This window comes from Oncorhynchus gorbuscha, linkage group LG11, assembly GCF_021184085.1.
Source record: "Oncorhynchus gorbuscha isolate QuinsamMale2020 ecotype Even-year linkage group LG11, OgorEven_v1.0, whole genome shotgun sequence".
NCBI lineage: Eukaryota > Metazoa > Chordata > Actinopteri > Salmoniformes > Salmonidae > Oncorhynchus > Oncorhynchus gorbuscha.
In genome coordinates, this window is record NC_060183.1 from 49,723,197 (window position 1) to 49,745,986 (window position 22,790).

The 22,790-nt window shown below is 45.6% G+C and overlaps 1 protein-coding gene across 2 annotated transcripts in view; it reads right to left on the reverse strand.

Moving 5' to 3' along the window:
• The window catches only part of LOC124048873, a 57,504-nt gene that overhangs the window by 336 nt on the left and 34,378 nt on the right, over positions 1 to 22,790 (reverse strand). Inside the window, exons 3-10 of one of the 2 annotated variants that reach the window (XM_046370007.1) lie at positions 21,806 to 21,905; positions 18,944 to 19,061; positions 18,650 to 18,773; positions 13,703 to 13,776; positions 13,177 to 13,234; positions 12,817 to 12,846; positions 11,650 to 11,863; positions 663 to 10,218 (exon numbers count right to left, since the gene is read on the reverse strand). In XM_046370007.1, coding sequence (XP_046225963.1) covers positions 663 to 10,218; positions 11,650 to 11,863; positions 12,817 to 12,846; positions 13,177 to 13,234; positions 13,703 to 13,776; positions 18,650 to 18,773; positions 18,944 to 19,061; positions 21,806 to 21,905 — 10,274 coding nt within the window. The remainder of the gene's footprint in view (positions 1 to 662; positions 10,219 to 11,649; positions 11,864 to 12,816; positions 12,847 to 13,176; positions 13,235 to 13,702; positions 13,777 to 18,649; positions 18,774 to 18,943; positions 19,062 to 21,805; positions 21,906 to 22,790) is intronic. The other variant, XM_046370008.1, reaches the window with a different exon arrangement.

Here is a 22,790-nt window from a genome sequence, read left to right on the forward strand (position 1 = left end):
AAAAAATACATTTTGGCAAATTAGAATGAATACACCAATTGCCTGAAATGAATTTGAATGTACTAAATTATTTCAATAATTTAGTGTCTCTATTGGTTTAGCCTGTGTTGGTTTTCTGTATTTCTATTTCTGGGGGACAATGAGTTACTGAAATCTCTTGATCAAACTGAATGAAAGGGAATTCTGTAAGGTTAGACTTTCTTTTGAATGCATTCATAGAATTCATCTTACATTAGGAGTTCAAGAGTAAGAAATACTTAGCTTATTATCACTATACCACGATGGGTATGATACACTTCACAATCAACCACCAACACAAGTCTACAGTAGTACAAATGCTAAAAACAAACATGGTTAAAGGAAAGACACAGAACACAGAATTCAGTGGGGTGGAGTGCGGAGCTGGACCTGGATTACTCTCCCCAAAATATCAATGCATCATAAATGGTGTTGGGGAAGACCATTTATTATGCTTCTACTGGCCTTTTAGAACTCAATAGGTCCTTCTTGGACTGGTTGTCCAGCAGCACTTCAGAGGTGGAATCTGCAGAGGGGAGTGGTTCTACAAGGCTTTCCTTCTCCTTTTGGGACAGGGATGCTGAAGGATCTACGTCAGGTGTGGAGATGCAAATCTGGGGTTTGGCTAAGTCAGGGGGACCTACCGAACTTTGATCACTTGTCTCCTTGGTTGGCTTATCATTAGCTTTGGGCTGAGTGGTAATAACCGGAGGAGCTTGTGGCTTGGGAGGTTCGGCAGCGGCCCCCCAGAAACCTAATTTTGTCCCAAATAGAGAGGCTGTGGATGGTTCTTGCTTTGCTGCGCCTGGCTTCTCCTCCTGAAACAGGCCTGCAGACATAGTTTTGAATCCTGAGAACAGACCACCACCTGCTTCTGCTTGAGGCATTGTGGGAAGGGCTTTGGGAATTGTGGGGGGAGATGAAAACATGGATCCAAAAGACTTTCCAGCATCACTGGTTCCTGTCATAAAACCCCCAAACAGGGATTTGGGGGCTGACTCTTCAGTCTTAGTCAACTGGTCAGCTTGGGGAATCTTCTGGGGACTTTCCACTGGTGGGCCTGATTTGTCCATTCCCTTATTCTCAGGCTCTCCCACAATTACAATAGGCTTATCATCTATTACTTCGCCTTCCACAAATGCAGCCTTTTCTTTTCCAGAACTGGACTGATCATTCGTTGGAGGTTGTTCTGATTTTAAGGGCTGTTCCGTTTTATCAGGTTGCCCTGATGATGCAGGGATTTCAGCTTCTTTTGATTGACAGCCCACAGCTGGAGCAGGAAGTTTCTCAAACCCTTGACCCTGGGCTACTTCAACAGCATTACCATCAGGTTTGAAGCCAACCAACTCCCGAGGCTGAGTTTTGGTGTCAGGTTGTTTTGGTGCCTCAGATAATTGTGAGTGTTCATGCAAAGTAACTGTGCCAGTGTCTCCTGGCTCTTTCATTTTGTCAGTGCTATCTGCTGTGGTGGTGTCAGGGGCAGCTGTTGAGATTTTATTCTCAGGGGGACTTGCTGGTGCTGTTTGAGAAGTAGTTTTAGCTGGCTGGGGAGTGGACCCTCCAAACAACCCCCCAAACATAGAAGCTGCAGTTTGAGAAGTAGATGCGGGCTGGGGACTTAACCCTCCTAACATACCGCTGAACATAGAACCTGCAGTTTGCGGGGAAGCTGTAGCTGGTTGGGGACTAGACCCTCCAAACAGACCTCCCAACATAGAACCCGCAGTTTGATGGGCAGCTGTAGCTGGCTGGGGACTGGACCCTCCAAACAGACCTCCCAACATAGAACTTGCAGTTTGAGGGGCAGCTGTAGCAGGCTGGGGACTAGACCCTCCAAACAACCCTCCCAACATAGAACCAGCAGTTTGAGGAGTAGCTGTGCCAGGCTGGGGACTAGACCCTCCAAACAGGGAGAGAAATCCTGTAGCTGATGGCTCTTTAGGGGTTCCTGGCTCTTTAGGTGGGGCAGGTTCCTGAGGTGCACCCTTTGGGATGGATTCCTCTTGGGCAGTGGCACACTCTGGGGTAAGCGCTGTGGTTTCAGCCTCAACTGCAGTACCATCTTTAGGGGTGTCTCCCGGCTCTTTAATTTTGGCAATGGTATCGGGAGTGGTATCAGACACAGCTGTTGATATTTTGTTCTCTGGGGTTTTTGTTGGTTCTGTTTGAGGAGTATCCGTAGCTGGCTGGGGATTAGATCCTCCAAACAACCCTCCCAACATAGAACCTGCAGTTTGCGGGGCAGTTGTAGCTGGCTGGGGACTAGACCCTCCAAACAACCCTCCCAACATAGAGCTTACAGTTTGCGGGGCAGCTGTAGCTGGCTGCGGACTAGATCCCCCAAACATTGAACCTACTGTTTGAGGAGTGTCTATAACTGGTGGCTCTTTAGGGGTTTCTGGCTCTTTAGGTGGAGCAGATTCCTGAAGTGCACCATCTGGGATGGATTCTTTTTGGGCACCTGCACACTCAGGGGTAGGTAATGTGCTTGCAGAATCAACAGCCTCAACTGCAGTACCATCTTTAGGTGCATTTCCCTGCTCTTTTATTTTTATAGTGCTATCTGCTTGAGTTTTGCGAGGTGCAGCTGTTGATATTTTGTTCTCAGGGGGTTTTGCTGTTTGAATAGGTGCTGGGGGTGGACTGGGTCCTCCAAACAATCCCCCAAACACAGAACCCGAAGTTTGAGGGGCAGTTGTAGCTGGCTGGGGCCTAGATCCTCCAAACAACCCTCCCAACATAGAACTCGCAGTTTGAGGGGCAGTTGTAGCTGGCTGCGGACTAGATCCTCCAAACAACCCTCCCAACATAGAACCCGCAGTTTGAGGGGCAGTTGTGGCTGGCTGCGGACTAGATCCTCCAAACAACCCTCCCAACATAGCACCCGCAGTTTGAGGGGCAGTTGTGGCTGGCTGCGGACTAGATCCTCCAAACAACCCTCCCAACATAGCACCCGCAGTTTGAGGGGCAGTTGTGGCTGGCTGCGGACTAGATCCTCCAAACAACCCTCCCAACATAGAACCCGCAGTTTGAGGGGCAGTTGTGGCTGGCTGCGGACTAGATCCCCCAAACAACCCTCCCAACATAGAACCCGCAGTTTGAGGGGCAGTTGTGGCTGGCTGCGGACTAGATCCTCCAAACAACCCTCCCAACACAGAACCCGCAGTTTGAGGGGCAGCTGTAGCTGGTGGCTCTTTAGGTGGGGCAGCTTCCTGAGGTGGAATACCTGAGATGGATTCCTTCTGGGCATTGGCACACTCAGGAGTAGGTACTGTGGCTACCGAGTCAACAGAGCTTGCTTGTGGGGGTGACAGAGGGCCACTGAACATGGAAAACACATTTTTAGTAGGTGGTTCTTTAGGCACTGTAGATTCTGGGACAGAGGAGTCTGGAGCTGACCCAGCTTGTCCTGGAGGTTGTGGGGCACTGGGGCCACTAAACATAGAAAATAATCCTTTTGGTGGGCTTTCACTGGCAGATGAACCAGAAAAGAGCCCCCCAAGAATAGAGCTAGTCTCTGGTTGAGGTTGAACTTGTGGTGGACTGGGCCCAGATTGAGGTGCCTGTGATGTTGCCGCCTGCGATGGTCCCCCGAACATAGAGAATAAACTTTTAACATGTGGTTCTGGAGGAGGTGCTTGAGATGACTCAGTTTGGGTTGGTGCCTGCTGAGGACTAGCCACCCCAAACATGGACAATAACCCCATACCAGGAGATTCCTCTTTGGTAGTAGTTGTAGTAGTTGTTGGTGGTGTTCCAGAGATCATGTCTCCAATTTCTCCCATAAAGCCGAACAGTCCAACTGATGGTTTGGGGGGTGGCTCCTGTTTGGTTTGTCCGGTTGGTGTCATAGTCTGTGATCGGCCTGGGGTGGGGCCAGTGCTTGTATTGGGAGGAAATACTTGTGACATGCTTTTACCTGGTGGCTGACCAGGAGCTGGATGTGGTACCCCACGTTGCACTCCATCCATTGTTTGTTGTTTCTGTAGAGATGGTCTTGATGGAGAACCTTGTGTAACAACTCTGTTTGGCTCATTTTTAACAACAGGTTTTGGTTGCTGTGATGGAGGAGACTCTGCACTAAAGAAGCTGCCTATTGACCCAAAAAGATTAGAGGCTCCTGTGTCCTCCTGTTTATTTGGGGATGTGCTGCCAGGTAAGCTAGCAGTAGAACCATTTCTATCTTGTGGTTTTGACAATGGTTGTGGGGGTTTAGGGGGCTCTGGCGTTGGCTCCTCGATCAGTAGGGCAGACTTGAAAAAGCTCATAAATCCTCCCTGTGGTTGTTCAGCTGATTTTTCCACTGGTTTTACAGATGATCTATCTGTGGTGTACTGCGATTGTGGTTGTAGTGGAGAGACAGATTTATTGAGTGGGTCCAAGGAACTGGTTGGCACTGTGGGCTGTGTTGGTGGAGCAGCTTGCTGAGACATGGTGGCTTGTCGTGCAAGTCTGGGTTTCTGAGTAACAGTTGGTTGTTGTGCTGGAGGTTGCCCATATTGTCCAGATGCGGGAGGTGTGGGCAGAATTCTAGAAGAGGTGGATGCGGCTGGTCTCTCTGTCTGTTGAACTGCACTCTGAGCCGGAGTTGTTGTAGCAGTAGGATCTTCTTTGATAATCTTTGATTTGAGACTCTGGAAACCTGATGAAAGTATGCTCTTGGCCTGTTGGTCCACAGGGGTAGCCTCAGTCCCAGGTGGTTTATATTGTTCTCCATTAACACAAGAGGCTAAGCCAGCTCTTCCTTTGTTCAAATCTGACTCAGCGGTTTTGCCAACGATTGAGGAAATGAATGAAGAGAACTTCTTGACATGCCGATTAGGTATTTCCTCTCCTGGAGTCACTCTCTGTCTCCATTCCTCCTCTGGTGTGTCATCTACATGCCTGACTCTGACCCCAAAAGATGAATGCCTTCTTTGACGAGGCTGGTAACAGTTGTTCAAGCGTTGCTGAGAGGAATCTGTGGTGGGCGTAGCATTGTGCGAGACAGCAACCTTTTGAGAGAGAAGTTCCTTCATTTGCTGATTGTTCCAATAAGGGCCTTTCTGATCCCTGTTAGAACATGAAAGGTCTATGACCTCCATATATGTATTCTGATAGGCATGATTGGGTTGTCTTGGATCCATTCTGACTTTGTTCAGTCTATATAGTGAGAAATCTACAGCCTGTTCTTTTTGTGCAAGGAAGGAGCTCTCAAACATCTGAGAGAACCGCTCCAGGTTCAAATTCATCATCTGATTTCCTTTTCTATAGGCAGCAGATAGGTCCAGGGGGGCATTGAGGAGTTTGGGATCACCCTGATCTTGTCCAGGGAGCCAGAGGAGCTCATCCTCATTATAGAGAGGGACTTTAAATCCACATACTGTGACCATTTCATTATGTAGCCAAGCACTTGGGAAGTTATCAGGCCCAGTTCCCAAGGACTCTACTTCAGGTGCACAAGCATAGACCATCGTACCTCCTGCATCTGTTAGCAGGGCATATATGTATTCATGATCAGTGTAAACAAAGTACCCACAATCCCCATCATCAGCTGGCCACCACATACCTTGCTCCAAAAGTACAAGCCATTGATGGTACCATTCTGTCTCTTCCAAGTACAAACACTCTTCCATCTCTCCATTGTGAGGTTTAGGGTAACTGCGATCAAATGACCTAGTCAAACTCAATTGACTTTGATTAACCATGCCTTGGTCACTATATTGCCAATTAGCTGAATAAGATAGATTAGGTGGATGTTCCTCATAATAGCCCTCATGATATGAAATGCCATTCAGACTATAACAGCTACCATTATCAAAGGAGTTCCATTTACCAAACTTGGCATTACTCATTTTGGTGCTCAAGTTCAATGCACCCTCTTCTTCAGTCCAGTACTCCTTCTGTTCCATCATTTGATTAGTATGCAGATTTCCCAAGTCATCATAGCTGTTCATTAATTTTTTATTGGTATATGGATTGCTTTCAACATTTCTGGGCACCTCTTGTTGGTGGTGCTTAATCGGTTCTTGGTTATAGTCAATTTCATGCCATGGTTGAGGGGAACTATATTGATTATCTATATTTGTGGAGCTACAGTAGAGAGTGGAGTCTTGGAACACTGCTCCTTCTGGAGGCTGTACATAACTCACATCACTTGTGTGATATGTCTGTGATTGATTTTGAAGCTGCTGCCACAGAATTGATTCTTGGATCCATTGGTTTTCACCATAACTAGAATTGACTCTATATGATGCCAACAGATCTTGGTAGCCATCCTGTCCGGTTACAGAATATATGGAATGGTTACTTTGATTAAGATATTGTTGGGATGACATCATTGCAGTATTTGGATGCCCTTGTAAAAGGGATAACATGTTTTCTGCACTGTAAGAGGTGGCTAATGGGTGGTTAGACTGAAGAGAACCATGGTAGTGCATTAACTGAGGTAAATGGCCAGTGCTGCATGATGTGTAGGATGGTCGGCTCTGAAAAGACCTTGCATAAGTAGCTGACGTCCTTAAATCTAAAGTCTCAGCTTCCCATGAGCCAGGTGCAATTTCTGCAACATTTCTGTTTTGTCTTGGAATGGAGTGACCAAGGAGACCACTTTCTCTCCTCTCCATTTCAGACTCAGAAGTATTGTTCGCTACAGTGTTGCTTGGCCCAGTCTTGAACATGCTTGAGAGCAAACCTGGGGAGCTTGCAGTTAGTGTCTTTGGCTCTGAATTGTGCTTGAGCATTTCTGCTGATTTATGAGTGGAGACTTTATCTGTTGGATTCCTATTGAATAGTCCTGATAGAAAGCCTGGCTTTTTGTCAGCCTCCTCATTGGGTTCATGTGGGACCTGATGTGGTATATGTGTAGATGGAGGTGTTTGCTGTGTAGGCTGTCCAGCTGGAGTGATTGTATGATGTTGTATTTGCATGGGTGGTGACGGATTGCAGGCCTCAACATTTCCAGAGGATTTTGTTAACTTGTTAAACAATCCAGAGAGAACTCCAGGCTGGCTTGAAGTATCTTGCCGTGAAGGAGTTAGATTTTGCCTGGCATTTGGCGAGATTACATTTGGTGGCGAAATTACATGTTGCAGTCTTTCTTGGCTGATTGGTAGCGACTGCTGAGGCACATTTTCTGTGGAAGATTTGTTGAATAGCCCAGACGGCAGACTAGGCTGTTGAGGTGGTTGATTTTGGCTTTGTACCTGTTGACTAGGCTGCTGTGTTGGTTGATTTTGGTCTTGTACTTGTTGACTAGGCTGTTGAGTTAGTTGATTTTGCAGTGACACATTCTGCCTGTTTGGGTACTGCTGGCTAGGCTGATTGAGAGGAGGTGCAGAATGTGTCTGAGGTATTGGGGACTGATTGGTAGATACATTGTCTGCAGAAGCAAACTTAAAAAGTCCAGAAAGGAGACCACCTTGTTGAGCAGGTTTTGGAAATGTATGTTGTCTAGAGAAGTCTGGTTTGTTGTCTAGAAAAGCCTGGTCCCTCAGTGGATCGCGGTTTGGCCCTTGCATATTCTGTTGGTTGAGGTTTTGCTGATTACGAGGACCAGCAGATGGCGGAAGTTGTTGCTGAAGTGGAGTTGTTTGGGTGCTCAAAACATTATCAGAAGAACCCAATTTAAACAAGCCAGAGAAAAGTCCTCCTTGGTGAGGAGGTGCTTGTTGAGAGGGTGGTTGTTGGGATGGGCTTGGTGCTTGTTTCTGACTGGGGTGATTGCTAGGGAACACCCCTTGCTGTTGGCCCTGGGGAGGTGGTACATTAGGTGAAAGGTTTTCTGCAGAGGAAAACCTCAGTAACCCTGAGAGAATACCCCCAGGCTGAGGAGGAGGTGCAATTTGTTGTGAGGGAGGTTGAGGAGGGAATTGTTGACTATTACTGGCACTAGGAGGTTGACTGTTTGGGTGAACTTGCTGTGGTGGTAGGTTCCCAGATAAGTCACTTCCAGAGCCAAATCTAAGAATTCCTGACAACAACCCTCCTTGCTGGGGCTGATTGGAGCCAACCTTAAATGTATCGTCAGTGGCGGCCCCTTTAAAAAGACCTGTCAAAAAACCTTGAGGTTCAGGAGGTGCTTGCTGCATCCCAAGAGACATTGGTGGTGGCCTTAGATGTTGCTGCATATGCTGCTGATGTGGAACTGGGGGCAATTGGCGATGCTGGGCCTGTTCTTGATTGGGAATTTCTGGGGGTTTGTAAGCACTGTCATCCTCACCAGAAGCAAATTTCATGAACCCAGAGAACATTCCTCCTCCTGCTGCTTTTGGAGGCTGTTGGGAAGAGACATTGTCAGAGGAGGGAAATTGAAGTTTTAGCTTACTGCCTAAAGATGGCTCCTCCACAGGTTTATCTGATGTAATATCTGGTGCCGACCCAAATACAGGATATACTGCAACAGGTGGAGGGCCCTGTGGGGGAACAGGGTTAACTGGTGCAATCAATGAGCTGAACGATTTCTTGAAAGGGCTAAAGAACCCTGAATTTGCTGGTTCTGGTTGGTTGATGGACTTCCCATCCACTGAAGTAGGCACACTTTGCTGAGAGGCAATCATAGAGTCAGGTTTCACATGCACAACTTTCCCTTGTGTATTAACAAATGGTTTATTTTGGGGTACATTTCTTGAATTATCAAGTCTTCTGCCTCCTCCCACAGCCATTGACTGTTCAACTTGGTGGATATGTTTCTCATCCCAGTTTGCAAGATTTTGAAAGCCCTCTCTTGAGCCACTTCTCCCTGGGGATTGTTTTCCATCGGTGGTGTTCACTACCTCTTCACCAGATTTTTTTATAGCAAAACTCATTTTCTCAACAATTGAAGTGACTGCTGGTGTTTGTGGCTTTGTTGCAGAGTCCTGAACTTCATTGCTTGTAATATACATCTCTGTTCTCATGGCTGGCATTTCTTGATTCTGGATTTGTGTCTTGGCATCAGACTGGGAAGGCAAATTGAAGGAAAATGTCCCGTTGGGGTGAGCTGTAGGAGATACAAGAGCAACACGAGCAGGAGCAGGGCTGGTGGATTTTGGAATGAATGAAAATAGCTTAGATATACCTGATTGAGAAGATGGTGCAGGTGGTACTTCTTTTGCTTCTGCAGAACCAGAGTATGGCTGCTTGGGGGCTGAACTAACCTTGTCTGTGAAGGAACTGAATAATGAACTCATAGCATGTTTCACTCCAGATATTCCTGGTTCAGGTGGAGCCTCTGTCTGGGTCTCTTCCTTGACATCAATAGGGGTCCTTGGGTCCTCTCCAGTAGATTCTGTTCTTATGCTGCCCTGGGAAGATAACCTTGACTTGGATGACTTGGGAAGAGACCCATACCTGCTTATTTCCTCCTCTTTTTCAGCCAGGTACTCTGAAACTGTTTCAACTAGGCACTGGAGCTCATCCATGGGATCAACATACTCGTCGCTTGGTTCCTCCACTGGAGACAGCATTGCTTCAGGAGCCCATCCTCCCATTCTCCCCTTTCCATTCTTCTTAACCAGATAACTCTGATACTTGTCTATGTGACCTCCATGGGATGAAGCATACCTGCCTTGGCCTCTCCCATTCTCAGAGTGAATTGCCTCCGCTAAGGAGGCAATTTCCTCTAGCTCCTCCACTGATCCCATGGAGTACGGCAGCTCCTCCTCTGAATCGTACGCCAAACCTGTTCTCATTCTGGCAGCTTCCTCCTCCTGATACACCACATAGTTCTCCAAGGTGTCCCCCAGCTTGTTTTTGGCCCACATCCTAGTCTTGTAAAGAAGTCCATTCTTGTATGGCTTGAGGCATGGCGTCATCTGCTCCTCCTCTTCCTCGATCTCTGCCACCTGCCGCAGCACGAGCTCCCCTCTCTTCTGGCGGAGGAGTGCAAGGTCAGGGGGAAAAGGCTCATCTGTGAGTTTCTCCGCCTCGGAGAAGGACAGCCCTCCTGGATCCCGGATCTTTTTTCTCCGCCGCCGATCGATAGTGTCATAGCCCACTGGGTAGGTGGCAGGTAGGATGCCACTGTGTTGTGTGCTTTGGCAGAGCGAGCTGCCTGAGGGCTCAGTGAGAGCTCTCCCCATTCGGAGAATAACATCGTCCTCAACCCAACGATTCTCTTCCTTGTCCAGGAACTCACTCAGGTGATTTCTCCCCTGCACTTTGTATTTGCTTTCCCAATCCTCCACACCCATGCCAGAATCTACAGGGATGATTCTGACCCTCCCTTTCTGGTTTATTGCTCTAGTTTAGGTTAATCGATTAAAGAAGAAGCAAAATGGGATGTGCGAGGGGGGGACAAAAATCAGAAAGAAAAAAGCAAACAGAAATTATTGCAAAGTATAAGAGGACAGAAAAGTAATAAAGCCCATGTGACTGTCAGACAAGCATTAAATACATATGATAAATAAAAATGTTTCTCATGTGTAAATGACTATTTGGTGAATGTGTGTTCAGATTGTTAGATCTGCCCGTTTTATGTGCGTGATGTTGTCATTCTGGGGGATTTTCAATAACAGCACAAAAGCCCTGAAATCCAACCTGAAGTATCTCTGTCCAAAGTCATTTTACAAACTGCATAGAAATTCGGTCAAGGAGGGCAGTATTTCCCTATAACTGAACCTTCCCTTCCAAAACCAGGGTCACAAAGAACCATATGTGACAATAGCAGGCTTAACTAAGCTCAGTTTCATTCAAACTGCCAAAGAAGTTTCATATAACAATATGTCAATTTTAAATCAGTTTTTCCTGGCTGTAATCCCACTTTTCTTTTCAGATGTTATGGAATTATCCGGATCAGCTTTCTATCTGTCCACACAGACTGAGATTTACCACAATCTCACTGAAGCACATGTTTTCCACAGCAAGTCACACATGTAAGAGAGCAAAGACCCACTCTACACTGGGTACGTGAATGGAGTTGGCAGATTATTTGTGCTCCATCTGGGAAAACATCTAAGCAGTTGGACAATTTCGACATTGTTTAAGACCAAATCTGTTCCTTCTTCAAAGCTACACTGCATTTTGACATTCCCTTAACTAAATGAAATTCTATACTAGATCCAAATATACAAATTACCAGACTCAATTGCTATTGGGTTATCTTGCAAGGATGCGCACAACCTAAGCAGATGGAAGTAGCATGTCCTCGGGGACACTGTTCATATATTCAAGTAGGTGACATCGTTTACCTCCTTCCTATGCGTTGTCAAACCATGTGCCAGTGACAAATGAACATAAACTGACTAAATGTAAAGCTGCTCACATTGCTTGAGAAATATGCTTGTATTCAGGGTACAACTAAGGCAGCCAATTGATTCTGCCATTCTGTCCCAGGAGGGTGGATGTCCCTTAATCGTCTGAAAGAGGGAAGCCCTCTAACAAACAAAACAGCTAAGACTCAGGCCCTCAGCTAACTGGGTCTATTTGCAAAATTCTTTATTTACATAGAAAACTGCTTAAAACAAACTAACAAAACAAAATAAATGTCCGATACTGCACTAAACATTTTTTTATTAATATCCGAACTCTGGACATCCTTCACTATCTGTCAATATGTATGATTGTAGAACATATGAACAGGTGTGCACTCTTTTACAGTTGAATTTGTGCATTTCTGTGTATTCTGTGTCGGGGCATGTATTGTACGTTTGCGGGTGGTATCAGAAGCTCTACCTGCTCCCACGGTGGTCTCTGTAGTCCATGTCAAAGCTGTGGATGGAGTCGGTGCAGGAGTCCAGGTGGTTCTGGAGCCGGGGGCCCATGGGGTACTGGTGCATGGAGGAGTTGGGCTGGGTCGTGGTGTGGTAGCGCGGGGGCAAGCTGTTGCTGGTCTCACTACGGTAGTCACTGTCCCGGTCGTCCACCGCGCTGTCATGGTCATCCAGGGCTGTAAAGGGGGAGGGGCAAAAGGACAAGCTCCACAAGATAACTTCCAGAGACCTAGGCATTATAGGTGCTAAAATGACTACAGAATCTCCATTCTATCCCACTGATGCTCACAATTTCACAAATTAAAAAAAAAAACATGTTCGCCTCACACATACGAGTTACACAATAAGAACAAGTGGTGATATACACTGGGGTCAGGTAGGGTCAGGTAAGAGGGAGGTAAGGAGGGCAAGGGTCATGCACCTTTGAATGCAAGCCAACCAGGAAGTAAACCACAGTGGGAAGGGGAATGTGATGCGACTGAACGTATAAGTCATTAAACAGTCAAAAAGGGACACCCAAATTAATCAGTTAAGGAACTCAAATGCAATTTTGACATAGTCTCTCAGTGACGCAGTCTCAACAATGCAAACAGGTCCTTTGGATTGCAGAATGCTGACCCTGAGCTGAGTGGCCTACTTAAGGTGACAGTTGAGCTGGGCTGCGCTCCAGACTGATAAGTGAAATAGTTCAGGACAAACTGATGTTTCGATTTCTCAAAACAGGCTGGCGAACACTGCCCCCTGTCTGTGTGACAATGCTGTTGCATCTCATTGACATTGTTCACAAAGTCATCAAATGCCACTATGCTTATCAAGGTCACCTACTGACTGCAAAAACAGATCTAGGCTTAACTGCTATTGACCAGTTCAGGTAGAAACAATAATGTGTGTTTCCATGTCCCGTGGGGAAATTGATAAAGGTGATGAAACTCTATAAATATAGATGAAACTCTGACATGAGGTGTAGAGAGAGGAGAGTGTGTGTGTGTGTGGTGGGGGTGGGGGGGGTATTTCCCCTTGCTGTAGCAATTGTTTTTGGTGCAAGATAACATGCACAATGCATTGAGGATAGGCCAAGGTGAAGCTTTGGGAAGGGATAAAATTCATCACAAAAAAGACTGTTACATACTCAGTGCATCAGCCCATCCGAAATAGTTGCCTGGTGAGGGTGTTGGCAGAGAAGTAAAGTGAGAGGTAGTGGAGAGTATGCAAAAACTGTGCATGACATAGGAGGGGAAATTATGACCATGCATGAAAGTGGCATCACTGTTGACATTCTTCCTAACTTTGCATGAGTAGTGACTGTTTTGGAAAAAATGTATTGGATAAAAGGCTTACTTGATGTTAAGTCTGGGTTAGGAGATTCACACATAACTCAGGAATACGACAACTTAAACAACATGAAAAGCCCAAACTAGCCAGAGAGACAAGGCTGATGAGAGATCGCCATCTAGTGGGATATTATGGTGTGGAAGTCAGTCCCACTCACAACATTGGGAGGCAGCAAGCGGCATGGGGGGTCTTTGGACCTCATCCTGCAGAGGGTACTGGAGAGAGGAAAAGAGAATAGGAATTGTGACCTCTGACCATCATCCACAACAAAGCATCATTGTCACTCTAAAACTCCTGCATTTGTATAACCACCATGACTTCAATGCAACTGCATGCAATAGTTAGTTATCTACAATCTATGTTGTCACTTCAGAGCACAGCAAACAGTGATGAACACATGTCAATACAGTACCTAACCAGTGTTTTCTGTGAGGAAAGAGTCAAATGACCAGAGTTAGTCCCATCGTCTATTTACATGTATTTTACTGTGTGCTAGTGAATGCAAAGAGCCAAGTGTTACAGAACATTTGACCGCAATGTACATGGTATTTTACAATATGCAAACAGAGGCTAATTTCATAAATAGATTACGAGTGTAACTGCTTGAAATATAAATACGTACATTTTGTATCTACATATTTGACACACTGTTCCTGGTGCCTTGCATGTTGGGTGGGCCTTACCTCATCATGGATCCTCATAGTGTTGATGCGATCCAGCTTGCCGGTCCAGTACTGTGCCTCATCGTCTGGGATGTCTGGCAGAGAGGAGTGCAGGAACACACACACGGGTGACTGGTGAGCTGCATCCTAACCTACACCATCCGTGCTCCCACATACACCATGCTGCCATTACATATTCATGGCCCTTTAAATATATCATAAGCCACTTAAGAATAAGACATTACAAATAGTTGGCTAGGCCCTCAAACTGCACTGTTGGGTGCCAGGGCCCGGTATTACAGCTCCACTGTAGAAACGTTTGTAATGACAGAGACAAATGAATGCACAGAAGAAAAGGATCATAGTCCTGACAGTGACAGAACTTCAGAGACATAAGAAGCACAGAGTACAGGAGTTTTATGGGCTGCAAAACTGCACAAGCCTTTACTTGAGGACATAACCAGCCCAACAAGTGACAAATGTACAGACAGATAAAGTACACATTATTACCTACTACCAGGGTATTATGATGGCGCCGAAGGGTGGTGGGGGGGGGGGGGGGGGCTGCGGTCTTAACGGCTGTTAACCAACCATGCTATTTTGTTTGTTTTTTCGCGTTGTTTGTGACTTCTTTTGTATATAATGTTGCTGCTACCGTCTCTTATGATCAAAAAGAGCTTCTGGACATCAGAACTGCGATTGCTCACCTCAAACTGAATGAATAGTTCTTCTTCAATGAGTCGGATGGGAGGGAAATACTACTACAGACCAGAATACTACCCGACCAGATCCATTTACATTTAAGTCATTTAGCAGACGCTCTTATCCAGAGCGACTTACAAATTGGTGCATTCACCTTATGACATCCAGTGGAACAGTCACTTTACAATAGTGCATCTAAATCTTAAAGGGGGGGGTGAGAGGGATTACTTATCCTATCCTAGGTATTCCTTAAAGAGGTGGGGTTTCAGGTGTCTCCGGAAGGTGGTGATTGACTCCGCTGTCCTGGCGTCGTGAGGGAGTTTGTTCCACCATTGAGGGGCCAGAGCAGCGAACAGTTTTGACTGGGCTGAGCGGGAGCTGTACTTCCTCAGTGGTAGGGAGGCGAGCAGGCCAGAGGTGGATGAACGCAGTGCCCTTGTTTGGGTGTAGGGCCTGATCAGAGCCTGGAGGTACTGAGGTGCCGTTCCCCTCACAGCTCCGTAGGCAAGCACCATGGTCTTGTAGCGGATGCGAGCTTCAACTGGAAGCCAGTGGAGAGAGCGGAGGAGCGGGGTGACGTGAGAGAACTTGGGAAGGTTGAACACCAGACGGGCTGCGGCGTTCTGGATGAGTTGTAGGAATCCCCGTGATTCACTTGAGAAGCAAACTGAGATTTTGTGGAAAAAGACCAGGGTGCCTTGCTAGGATTAGACGAGTGGCTCATCTGCCCTTACCTTCCATACTGCTAGCTAATGTTCAATCGATGGAAAATAAATGGGACGAGCTGAAAGCACATATATCCTACCAAGGGGACATTAAAAACTGTAATATCTTATGTTTCATTGCGTCGTGGTTGAACAACGACATTAAGAATATACAGCTGGCGGGTTATGTACTGTTTCGGCAGGACAGATCAGCAGACTGGTAAGACACGGGCCTATGCATATATGTGAACAACAGCTGGTGCACGATATCTAAGGAAGTCTCAAAGTTTTGCTTACCTGAGGTAGAGTATCTCATGATAAAATGTAGACCACACTATCTACCTAGAGAGTTTGTATTTTCCGTAGCTCTCTACATACCACCACAGACCGATGCTGGCACTAAGACCACACTCAATGAGCTGTATACAGCGATAAACAAATATGAAAACGCTCATCCAGAGGTGGCGCTCCTAGTAGCCGAGGACTTTAAATGCATGGAAACTAAAATCAGTTTTACCTAATTTCTATCAGCATGTTAAATGTGCAACCACCTTTACCCTACACACAGAGGTGTACAAAGCTCTCCCTCGACCTCCATTTGGCAAATCTGACCATAATTATATCCTCCTGATTCCTGCTTACAAGCTCAAATTAAAGCAGGAAGCACCATTGACTCGGCCCCCCCAAAAAGTGGTCATAGGAAGCAGATGCTAAACTACAGGACGGCTTCGCTAGCACAGACTGGAATATGTTCCAGGATTCTTCTGATAGCATTGAGGAGTACACCACATCAATCACTTGCGTTATCAATAAGGGCATCAAGGATGACGTCCCCAGTGACTGTACGCACATACCCCACCAGAAGCCATGGATTACAGGAAACATTCGCACTGAGCTAAAGGTTAGAGCTGACGGAAGCTTATAAGAAATCCCTCTATGCCCTCCGATGAACCATCAAACAGGCAAAGCATCAACACAGTGCTAAGCTCAAATCATACTACACCGGCTCCGATGCTCGTCAGATGTGGCAGGGCTTGCAAACTATTACAGACAACCAAGGGAAGCACAGCCAAGAGCTGCCCAGTGACACAAGCCTACCAGACGAGCTAAACTACTTCTAATCTCGCTTTGAGGCAAGGACCACTGAAACATGCATGAGAGCATCAGCTGTTCCGGACGACTGTGATAAAGCTCTGGGCAGCCAGTGTGATTAAGACCTTCAAACAGGTCAACATTCACAAGGCCAGAATGATAACCAGGATGTGTACTCTGAGCAGGCGCTGACCAACTGGCAAGTGTCTTCAGTGAGTCTCAGCCTCTCCCTGTCCGAGTCTGTAATACCAATATGTTTCAAGCAGACCACCATAGTCCCTGTGCCCATGAACACTAAGGTAACCTGCCTAAGTGACTATAATAAGTGCAATAATATAATAAGTGCAATAAGTGCAACCCGTAGCACTCACGTTGGTAGCCATGAAATGCTATGAAAGGCTGGTCATGGCTCACATCAACACCATTATCCCAGAAACCCTAGATCCACTCCAATTTGAATACCACCCAACAGATGATGCAATCTAATGCTCTCCACACTGGACTTTCACAGCTGAAGAAAGAAACACCTATATGAGAATGCTATTCATTGACTACAGCTCAGCATTCTACACCATAGTGCCCTCAAAGCTCATAACTAAGCTAAGGACCCTGGGACTAAACACATCCCTCTGCAACTGGATCCTGGACTTCCTGACGGGCCGCCACCAGGTGCTAAGGGTAGGTAACACACACATCCGCCACACTGATCCTCAACACGGGGGCCCCTCAGCTCCCTCCTGTTCACTCATGACTGCATGGCCAGGCATGGCCAGACTCCATTAAGTTTGCCGATGACAACAGTGGTAGGCCTGATCACCGACAAGACAGCCTATAAGGAGGAGGTCAGAGACCGGACTGTTTGGTGCAAGGACAACAACCTTTCCTTCAACGAGATCAAGACAAAGGCGATAATTGTGAACTAAAGGAAAAGGAGGCCCGAGGACGCCCCCATTCTCATCGACGGGGCATCCACATCACAAACAAACTAACATGGTCCAAGCACACCAAGGCAGTCATGAAGAGGGCATGACAAAACATATTCCCCCTCAGGAGACTGAAAAGATTTGGCATGGGTCCTCAGATCCTCAAAAGGTTTTACAGCTGCACTATCGAGAGCATCCTGATGGGTTGCATCACTGCCTGGTATGCAAACTGCTCAGTCTCCGACCTCAAGGCACTAGAGGGTAATGCGTACGGCCCAGTACATCAACGGGGAAAAGCTTCCTGCCATCCAGGACCTCTATACCAGGCGGTGTCAGAGGAAGGCCCTAAAAATTGTCAAAGACTCCAGCCACTCTAGTATTAGATTGTTCTCTCTGCTACAGCACGGCAAGCGGTACCGGAGCGCCAAGTCTAGATCCAAGAGGCTTCTAAATAGCTTCTAACCCCAAGCCATAAGACTCCTGAACAGCTAATCAAATGGCTACCCAGGCTATTTGCATTGCTCCCCCCTCTGGAACATTGCTGCTACTCTCTGTTATCTATACATAGTCACTGCAATAACTCTACCTACATGTACATATTACCTCGATACCGGTGCCCCCGCACTTTGACTCTGTACCGGTACCTCCTGTATATAGCCCCACTATCGTTATTTACTGCTGGCTCTTTAATTATTTGTTATTCTTCTTACTTTTTTTCCTAGATATTTTATTAAAACTATTGTTGGGCTTGTAAGTAAGCATTTCAATGTAAGGTCTACACCTGTTGTATTCGGCCCATGTAACAAATACAACTTGATTTGATGCCGCTGGTCTATTAGAGCAGAGCTCCCACTCCCTCCCTGTGCCCGGATGGGCCATGATCCTTTACAGAGACACTGGACATTAAAGAGAGCCGAACACAAAAGGCCAGGGCTTCAAAGGTAGATGAAACCAAACACTTTTCCTGGTGAATGAATGGGATCAATTGTACAAAGAACCCAGACAAACACACAGCCTCACCTCCCCTACTGCTACCTTCAAAGGCCTGCCCTTAAACACCTGAAAGTAGCCCAAGAACCTCCCACAGTTTTAACTTTGAAGCTACCAATCTGAAGTGTTTTAGGCACGCCGACGCCAATACTGGCAACATTATGGGACAGGGATGTCGAAAGTGACGTACAAAATTACATAACTGTTCCCTCTCAGTGTAGAGAGACGAATGGCTGCATCCAAGAGGCTCACTACTCAACCTGCTGGCATTTCAGCCAATCGATATCATGTCTGGTGACGTACGTTAAAGCACAGGTCATTGGAAAATCTACTACTGTATAAATCATTACTGTGCCTTATGCCTGTCACATCTTCCAATGCAACAACAAAAACAGACCTACAACATTTCAGCATCGTACCTTTAGGTACTGTAACTGTAAAAGCTATTTGACCATGTACTGTATAGAAGCAACAAATACATTTTAAAGAGAGCCTATTATATAAAAGAGATAGCTATGGGCCCAATTTGAAAAATGGTGATCTATATGATATTTTACCGAAAGGCAGCTCAAAGCGCGTATCTAACAGAACCCGGTGGGGAGTTGGGTTCTTGGTGCCGTAAATCTCATCAGCCTTCATCAGAACCTCAGCGTCCAGGAAGGTCCACTCCCCTGAGCCCTCCTGAAGGAAGAGGAAGACAAGGTCAGAGGTCATAAACAAACCAGATTAAACCAACCGGGCGGTGAACTAGTGCCCAGACATATGTGTACATGGTTTCAACATTTGAGCTGGATGTCTGATGTAATTGTGTGTGTACGTTTGGATGCATGTAAGCGTTCTGTGTTCCTCACCTCCTCTGACTGGCGGATGCTCTTGAGGGGGATCCAGGCAGTCCCCAGCATGGTGTCCCAGATAAGGCCTTTGTTCCACACCTCCACAATGAGCCCCAGGTCCAGACGGTTGATCTCACTGGAGAAACAGAGGATGGGAATGAAGAAGATTGGGTCATAATCAACTCTCATTTGATAAAGTTTGATAGACAGAAATTGGTATTAAGAGAGACAAAGTGATTAATCCCATAGGTAACAATGTAAACTATAAATATTCTAAAGGATGATTGCATTTATTATGTAGTGAGTCACATCCATTCAAATGGAAACGTCGAAGTAACTATGACAACAGAAACTAGGATAAGTACTACTGTCTGGCCTGCTGCTCATCGACTACTTGTGGTCTTTGTTTACGCATCATGTCAGACGTTGTGATGCATTCAGTCCTTTATTTGCCATTCAAATGGAAGCAAAGCCTGCTAACAATAAAAGAGCATCTCCTTTGAAAGACACTATTGCTTGTGATGTATCGATCTCATTTGCATACCGGCATCGACCGAGGTTGACAAGTTAATGTGGCAAAAACAATAGAAAGATGAAAGATAATTATCAAAAGTGCACTGCCCTAAGTAACAGTGGCAGTAAGAGTGAGCCCAGGTGCAAACAAAGATATTGTAACCACTCACACTTAAAGAGATGCACCAAATGACGACAACACTATTACCCTAATGAGAAAACCATTCACTGTCAATCTCTTAGGCTCTTACGTGGCCAAAGTGGATGCAAACATGATCAACCAGGTACTTGTATAAACTGCTTATGGTCATAAAGTAATTGGTCATACCAATATACCTTTAGAAAACAGAATACAAACAATGAGAAGACAATTTTGCACATTTTAAAATAGTAAACAGACTCAATCACACACTGAATTCACTTTGAGCTCTCTTTCTGCAGCATAGAAACAAACTAAAGAACCCACGGCACAGACTGATTTCTGTGAAAGCAGCATCCAGAAATCCATTCATGTTTAATTTGAGCTTCCCATTGTCTGTGGAGTGAGATGGGAATGAACCACAGGACCCCACCCCAACAGGCTTCAGGAAACAATGCATTTATAATTTACCCCCATTACTTTCTCTAAACACTAAAAAAGCAGGGATAGGACAGAATAATGATTAATTGATGGGTTGGCATAGAAACAGATGGTTATTTTGAGGCCTCATTCAAGCACAGAAACATTAAAGCTCTCCTCCATGTCACTTCCTGGAGCACCCCGTCACGGAAACAGTGAGAGATCCTTCCATTACCACAAATCGTCAAAAACAACACATCACAGTCAGTGTAGACATAAGCCCCAGTCCAAATGAGACAATTCCATGTAGGCTCTTAGCATCACATACTGTAAGCTTGGCTCTAGCAAACTCTGATGTATTTGTAAACCTAAAGAACAATAGGATTATAATGACTGAGCTGCATAGCAGAGGCGCTATGGAAAAAGCCCTACCTAGAGATAAGGCGAGTGTGGGATGTAAGATATACATATCGATCCACAGCTGTCACTACACGCCTGTTTTCTGTAACCTCTGGTGGCACGAGCATGTCTCTAGGTGGGGATGGCCATTCAAATCAAATAATCTACATTTTCTCACAAGGAAGTGTGGTCTGATCTGGACTCCAGTCTCGCTCTGGCTAACATAGAAACAGAAGCCTGGCCTGACAAACCATAAGACCCATTGGCAATCTGCTATGTCATTAAGAAGACCAACGTGCAGCCATCCACTAAAGTACTCGGAGTCAATTATATAGAATGTGATCGATATCAATTAGGGAAGCTGTTCCATAAAAGGTTGACCCACAGAACGAATAGGCTACAGCTTTCTGGCAAGAAAACACATCACTGAAGAAGGAAGAAATCGAGCTGAGCCAGTTTTCAGATAACAGTAAACTTGTGTATTTTCCGACACACACTAGATATAATTTTTAACATGCCAATGCCATTCGCTAGCGCTTCAATTGCTCACCTCAGCTAGACCATACACTGTCCTGTTCATTGGCATAGGACTTGTAGTTTGTGCTAAACTAACACATTTGCTAAACATGATTTACATACAGGAGTAACAGGTGGTGCTCGTCAAGGGGCCTGAGCTGAATGTTTGATGGCAACACTGTTGAGTGATGTGCTAAGCTATCGTATTGTGTTTCATAAATAGTACTAAGGCAGAGCATTTACATGCCGCAACATCCTTGTGAAAGTTCTGGAAAAATAAACAGAACGATGACCACACACACACAAAGAGTAAATCTACAGTTACAACATAACAGCCTACAATCAGAACATTAAAATGAGGAGATGAGATGATTAACAATAAGTGAACAGCTGCGAGAACCGGTTAGCTACCTTTCTCGAAACAACAACCTACCTGGTAGTCAACAAATGGGGACAAAACTGGAAATCCCTGACTGTGACCTACTGCCACGTATTACTGTCTGAAAATCATAAACCTGAAGTGTAGCTACAGAGCATTACCACCAGCGGCAGGCTAGCTTTCCTGCTCTCAACTGTCTGTAGGGTAGAGCACTCGGGTGATTGCATCTGCTGCATAAAAGGTGTTCGTGACTGAGCGGAGGACATACTGTCACAAAGTCTGTTGAGCTCAGAGCCACAGAGCATCCCTTTATCTTCACTCTCTGATCCTCATCGACCAAAACAAACCTGATGTTACATGATTCCATTGACACTGTATGAAAACCGCGACACTTAGAGCCCTCACAGACTATTCTATACTCCACACAAACAGGTGTGTTGTGGCCTATATATGACAGTGTGTGAGTGCATAGAACAGGAAGAGCAGTCTAAGTGTGTGGTCACTGGTCACTTACAACATGAAGTCCTGCTCCCAGCATGGCTGGTCCCCTCGCACGGTGATGGTGGTGCTCTTGACATTCTGTACCTTCAGAGTCACATATGAATTGAACTTGTCTGTAATACAAAGAGATGAGAAGGGAGGTTAAAAGCCTGCACGATGACATAAGGTCATGGAGGGGACTCCTATACAGGGAAGAAAAATATAACCCGCAACATGTAAAGTGTTGGTCCCATATTTCACGAGCTGATAAGATTGCACAAATTTGTTTACATCCTTTTTAGTGAGCATTTCTCATTTGACAAGATAATCCATCCACCTGACAGGTGTGCCATATCAATAAGTTGATTACACAGCTTGATCATTACACAGGTGCACCTTGTGCTGTTGACATTAAAAAAGGGCATTAAAAAATGTGCAGTTTGTCACACAACACCACAGATGTCTCAAGTTGAGTGTGTACAATTGGCATACTGATTGTAGGAATGTCCACCACAGCTGTTGCCAGATAATTGAATGCTATCGCCACCTCCAACGTTGCTTTAGAGCAGTGGTTCCCAAACTTTTTATAGTCTCAAACCCCTTCAAACAGTCAACCTCCAGCTGCGTAACCCCTCACGCACCAGGGTCAGCGCAGTCTCAAATGTCTTTTGCCATCATTATAAGCCTGCTACACACACACACAAACATAATAATTAGTGCGTTTGTGTCAAAAGTGACAAAGAACTCTTATAGGACGAAGGCACAAATAATAATTAATAATTTAGCTCTTTATTTAACCATCTTACATATAAAACCGTATTAGTTCATCAAAAATTGTGAATAACTCACGACAGTTTAATGAGAAGGGTGTGCTTGAAAGGATGCACATAACTCTGCAATGTTGGGTTGTATTGGAGAGTCTTCGTCTTAAATCATTTCACACAGTGTGTGCCTGTATTTAGTTGTTTTCATGCTAGTGAGGGCCGAGAATTCACTCTTATATAGGTACGTGGTTGCAA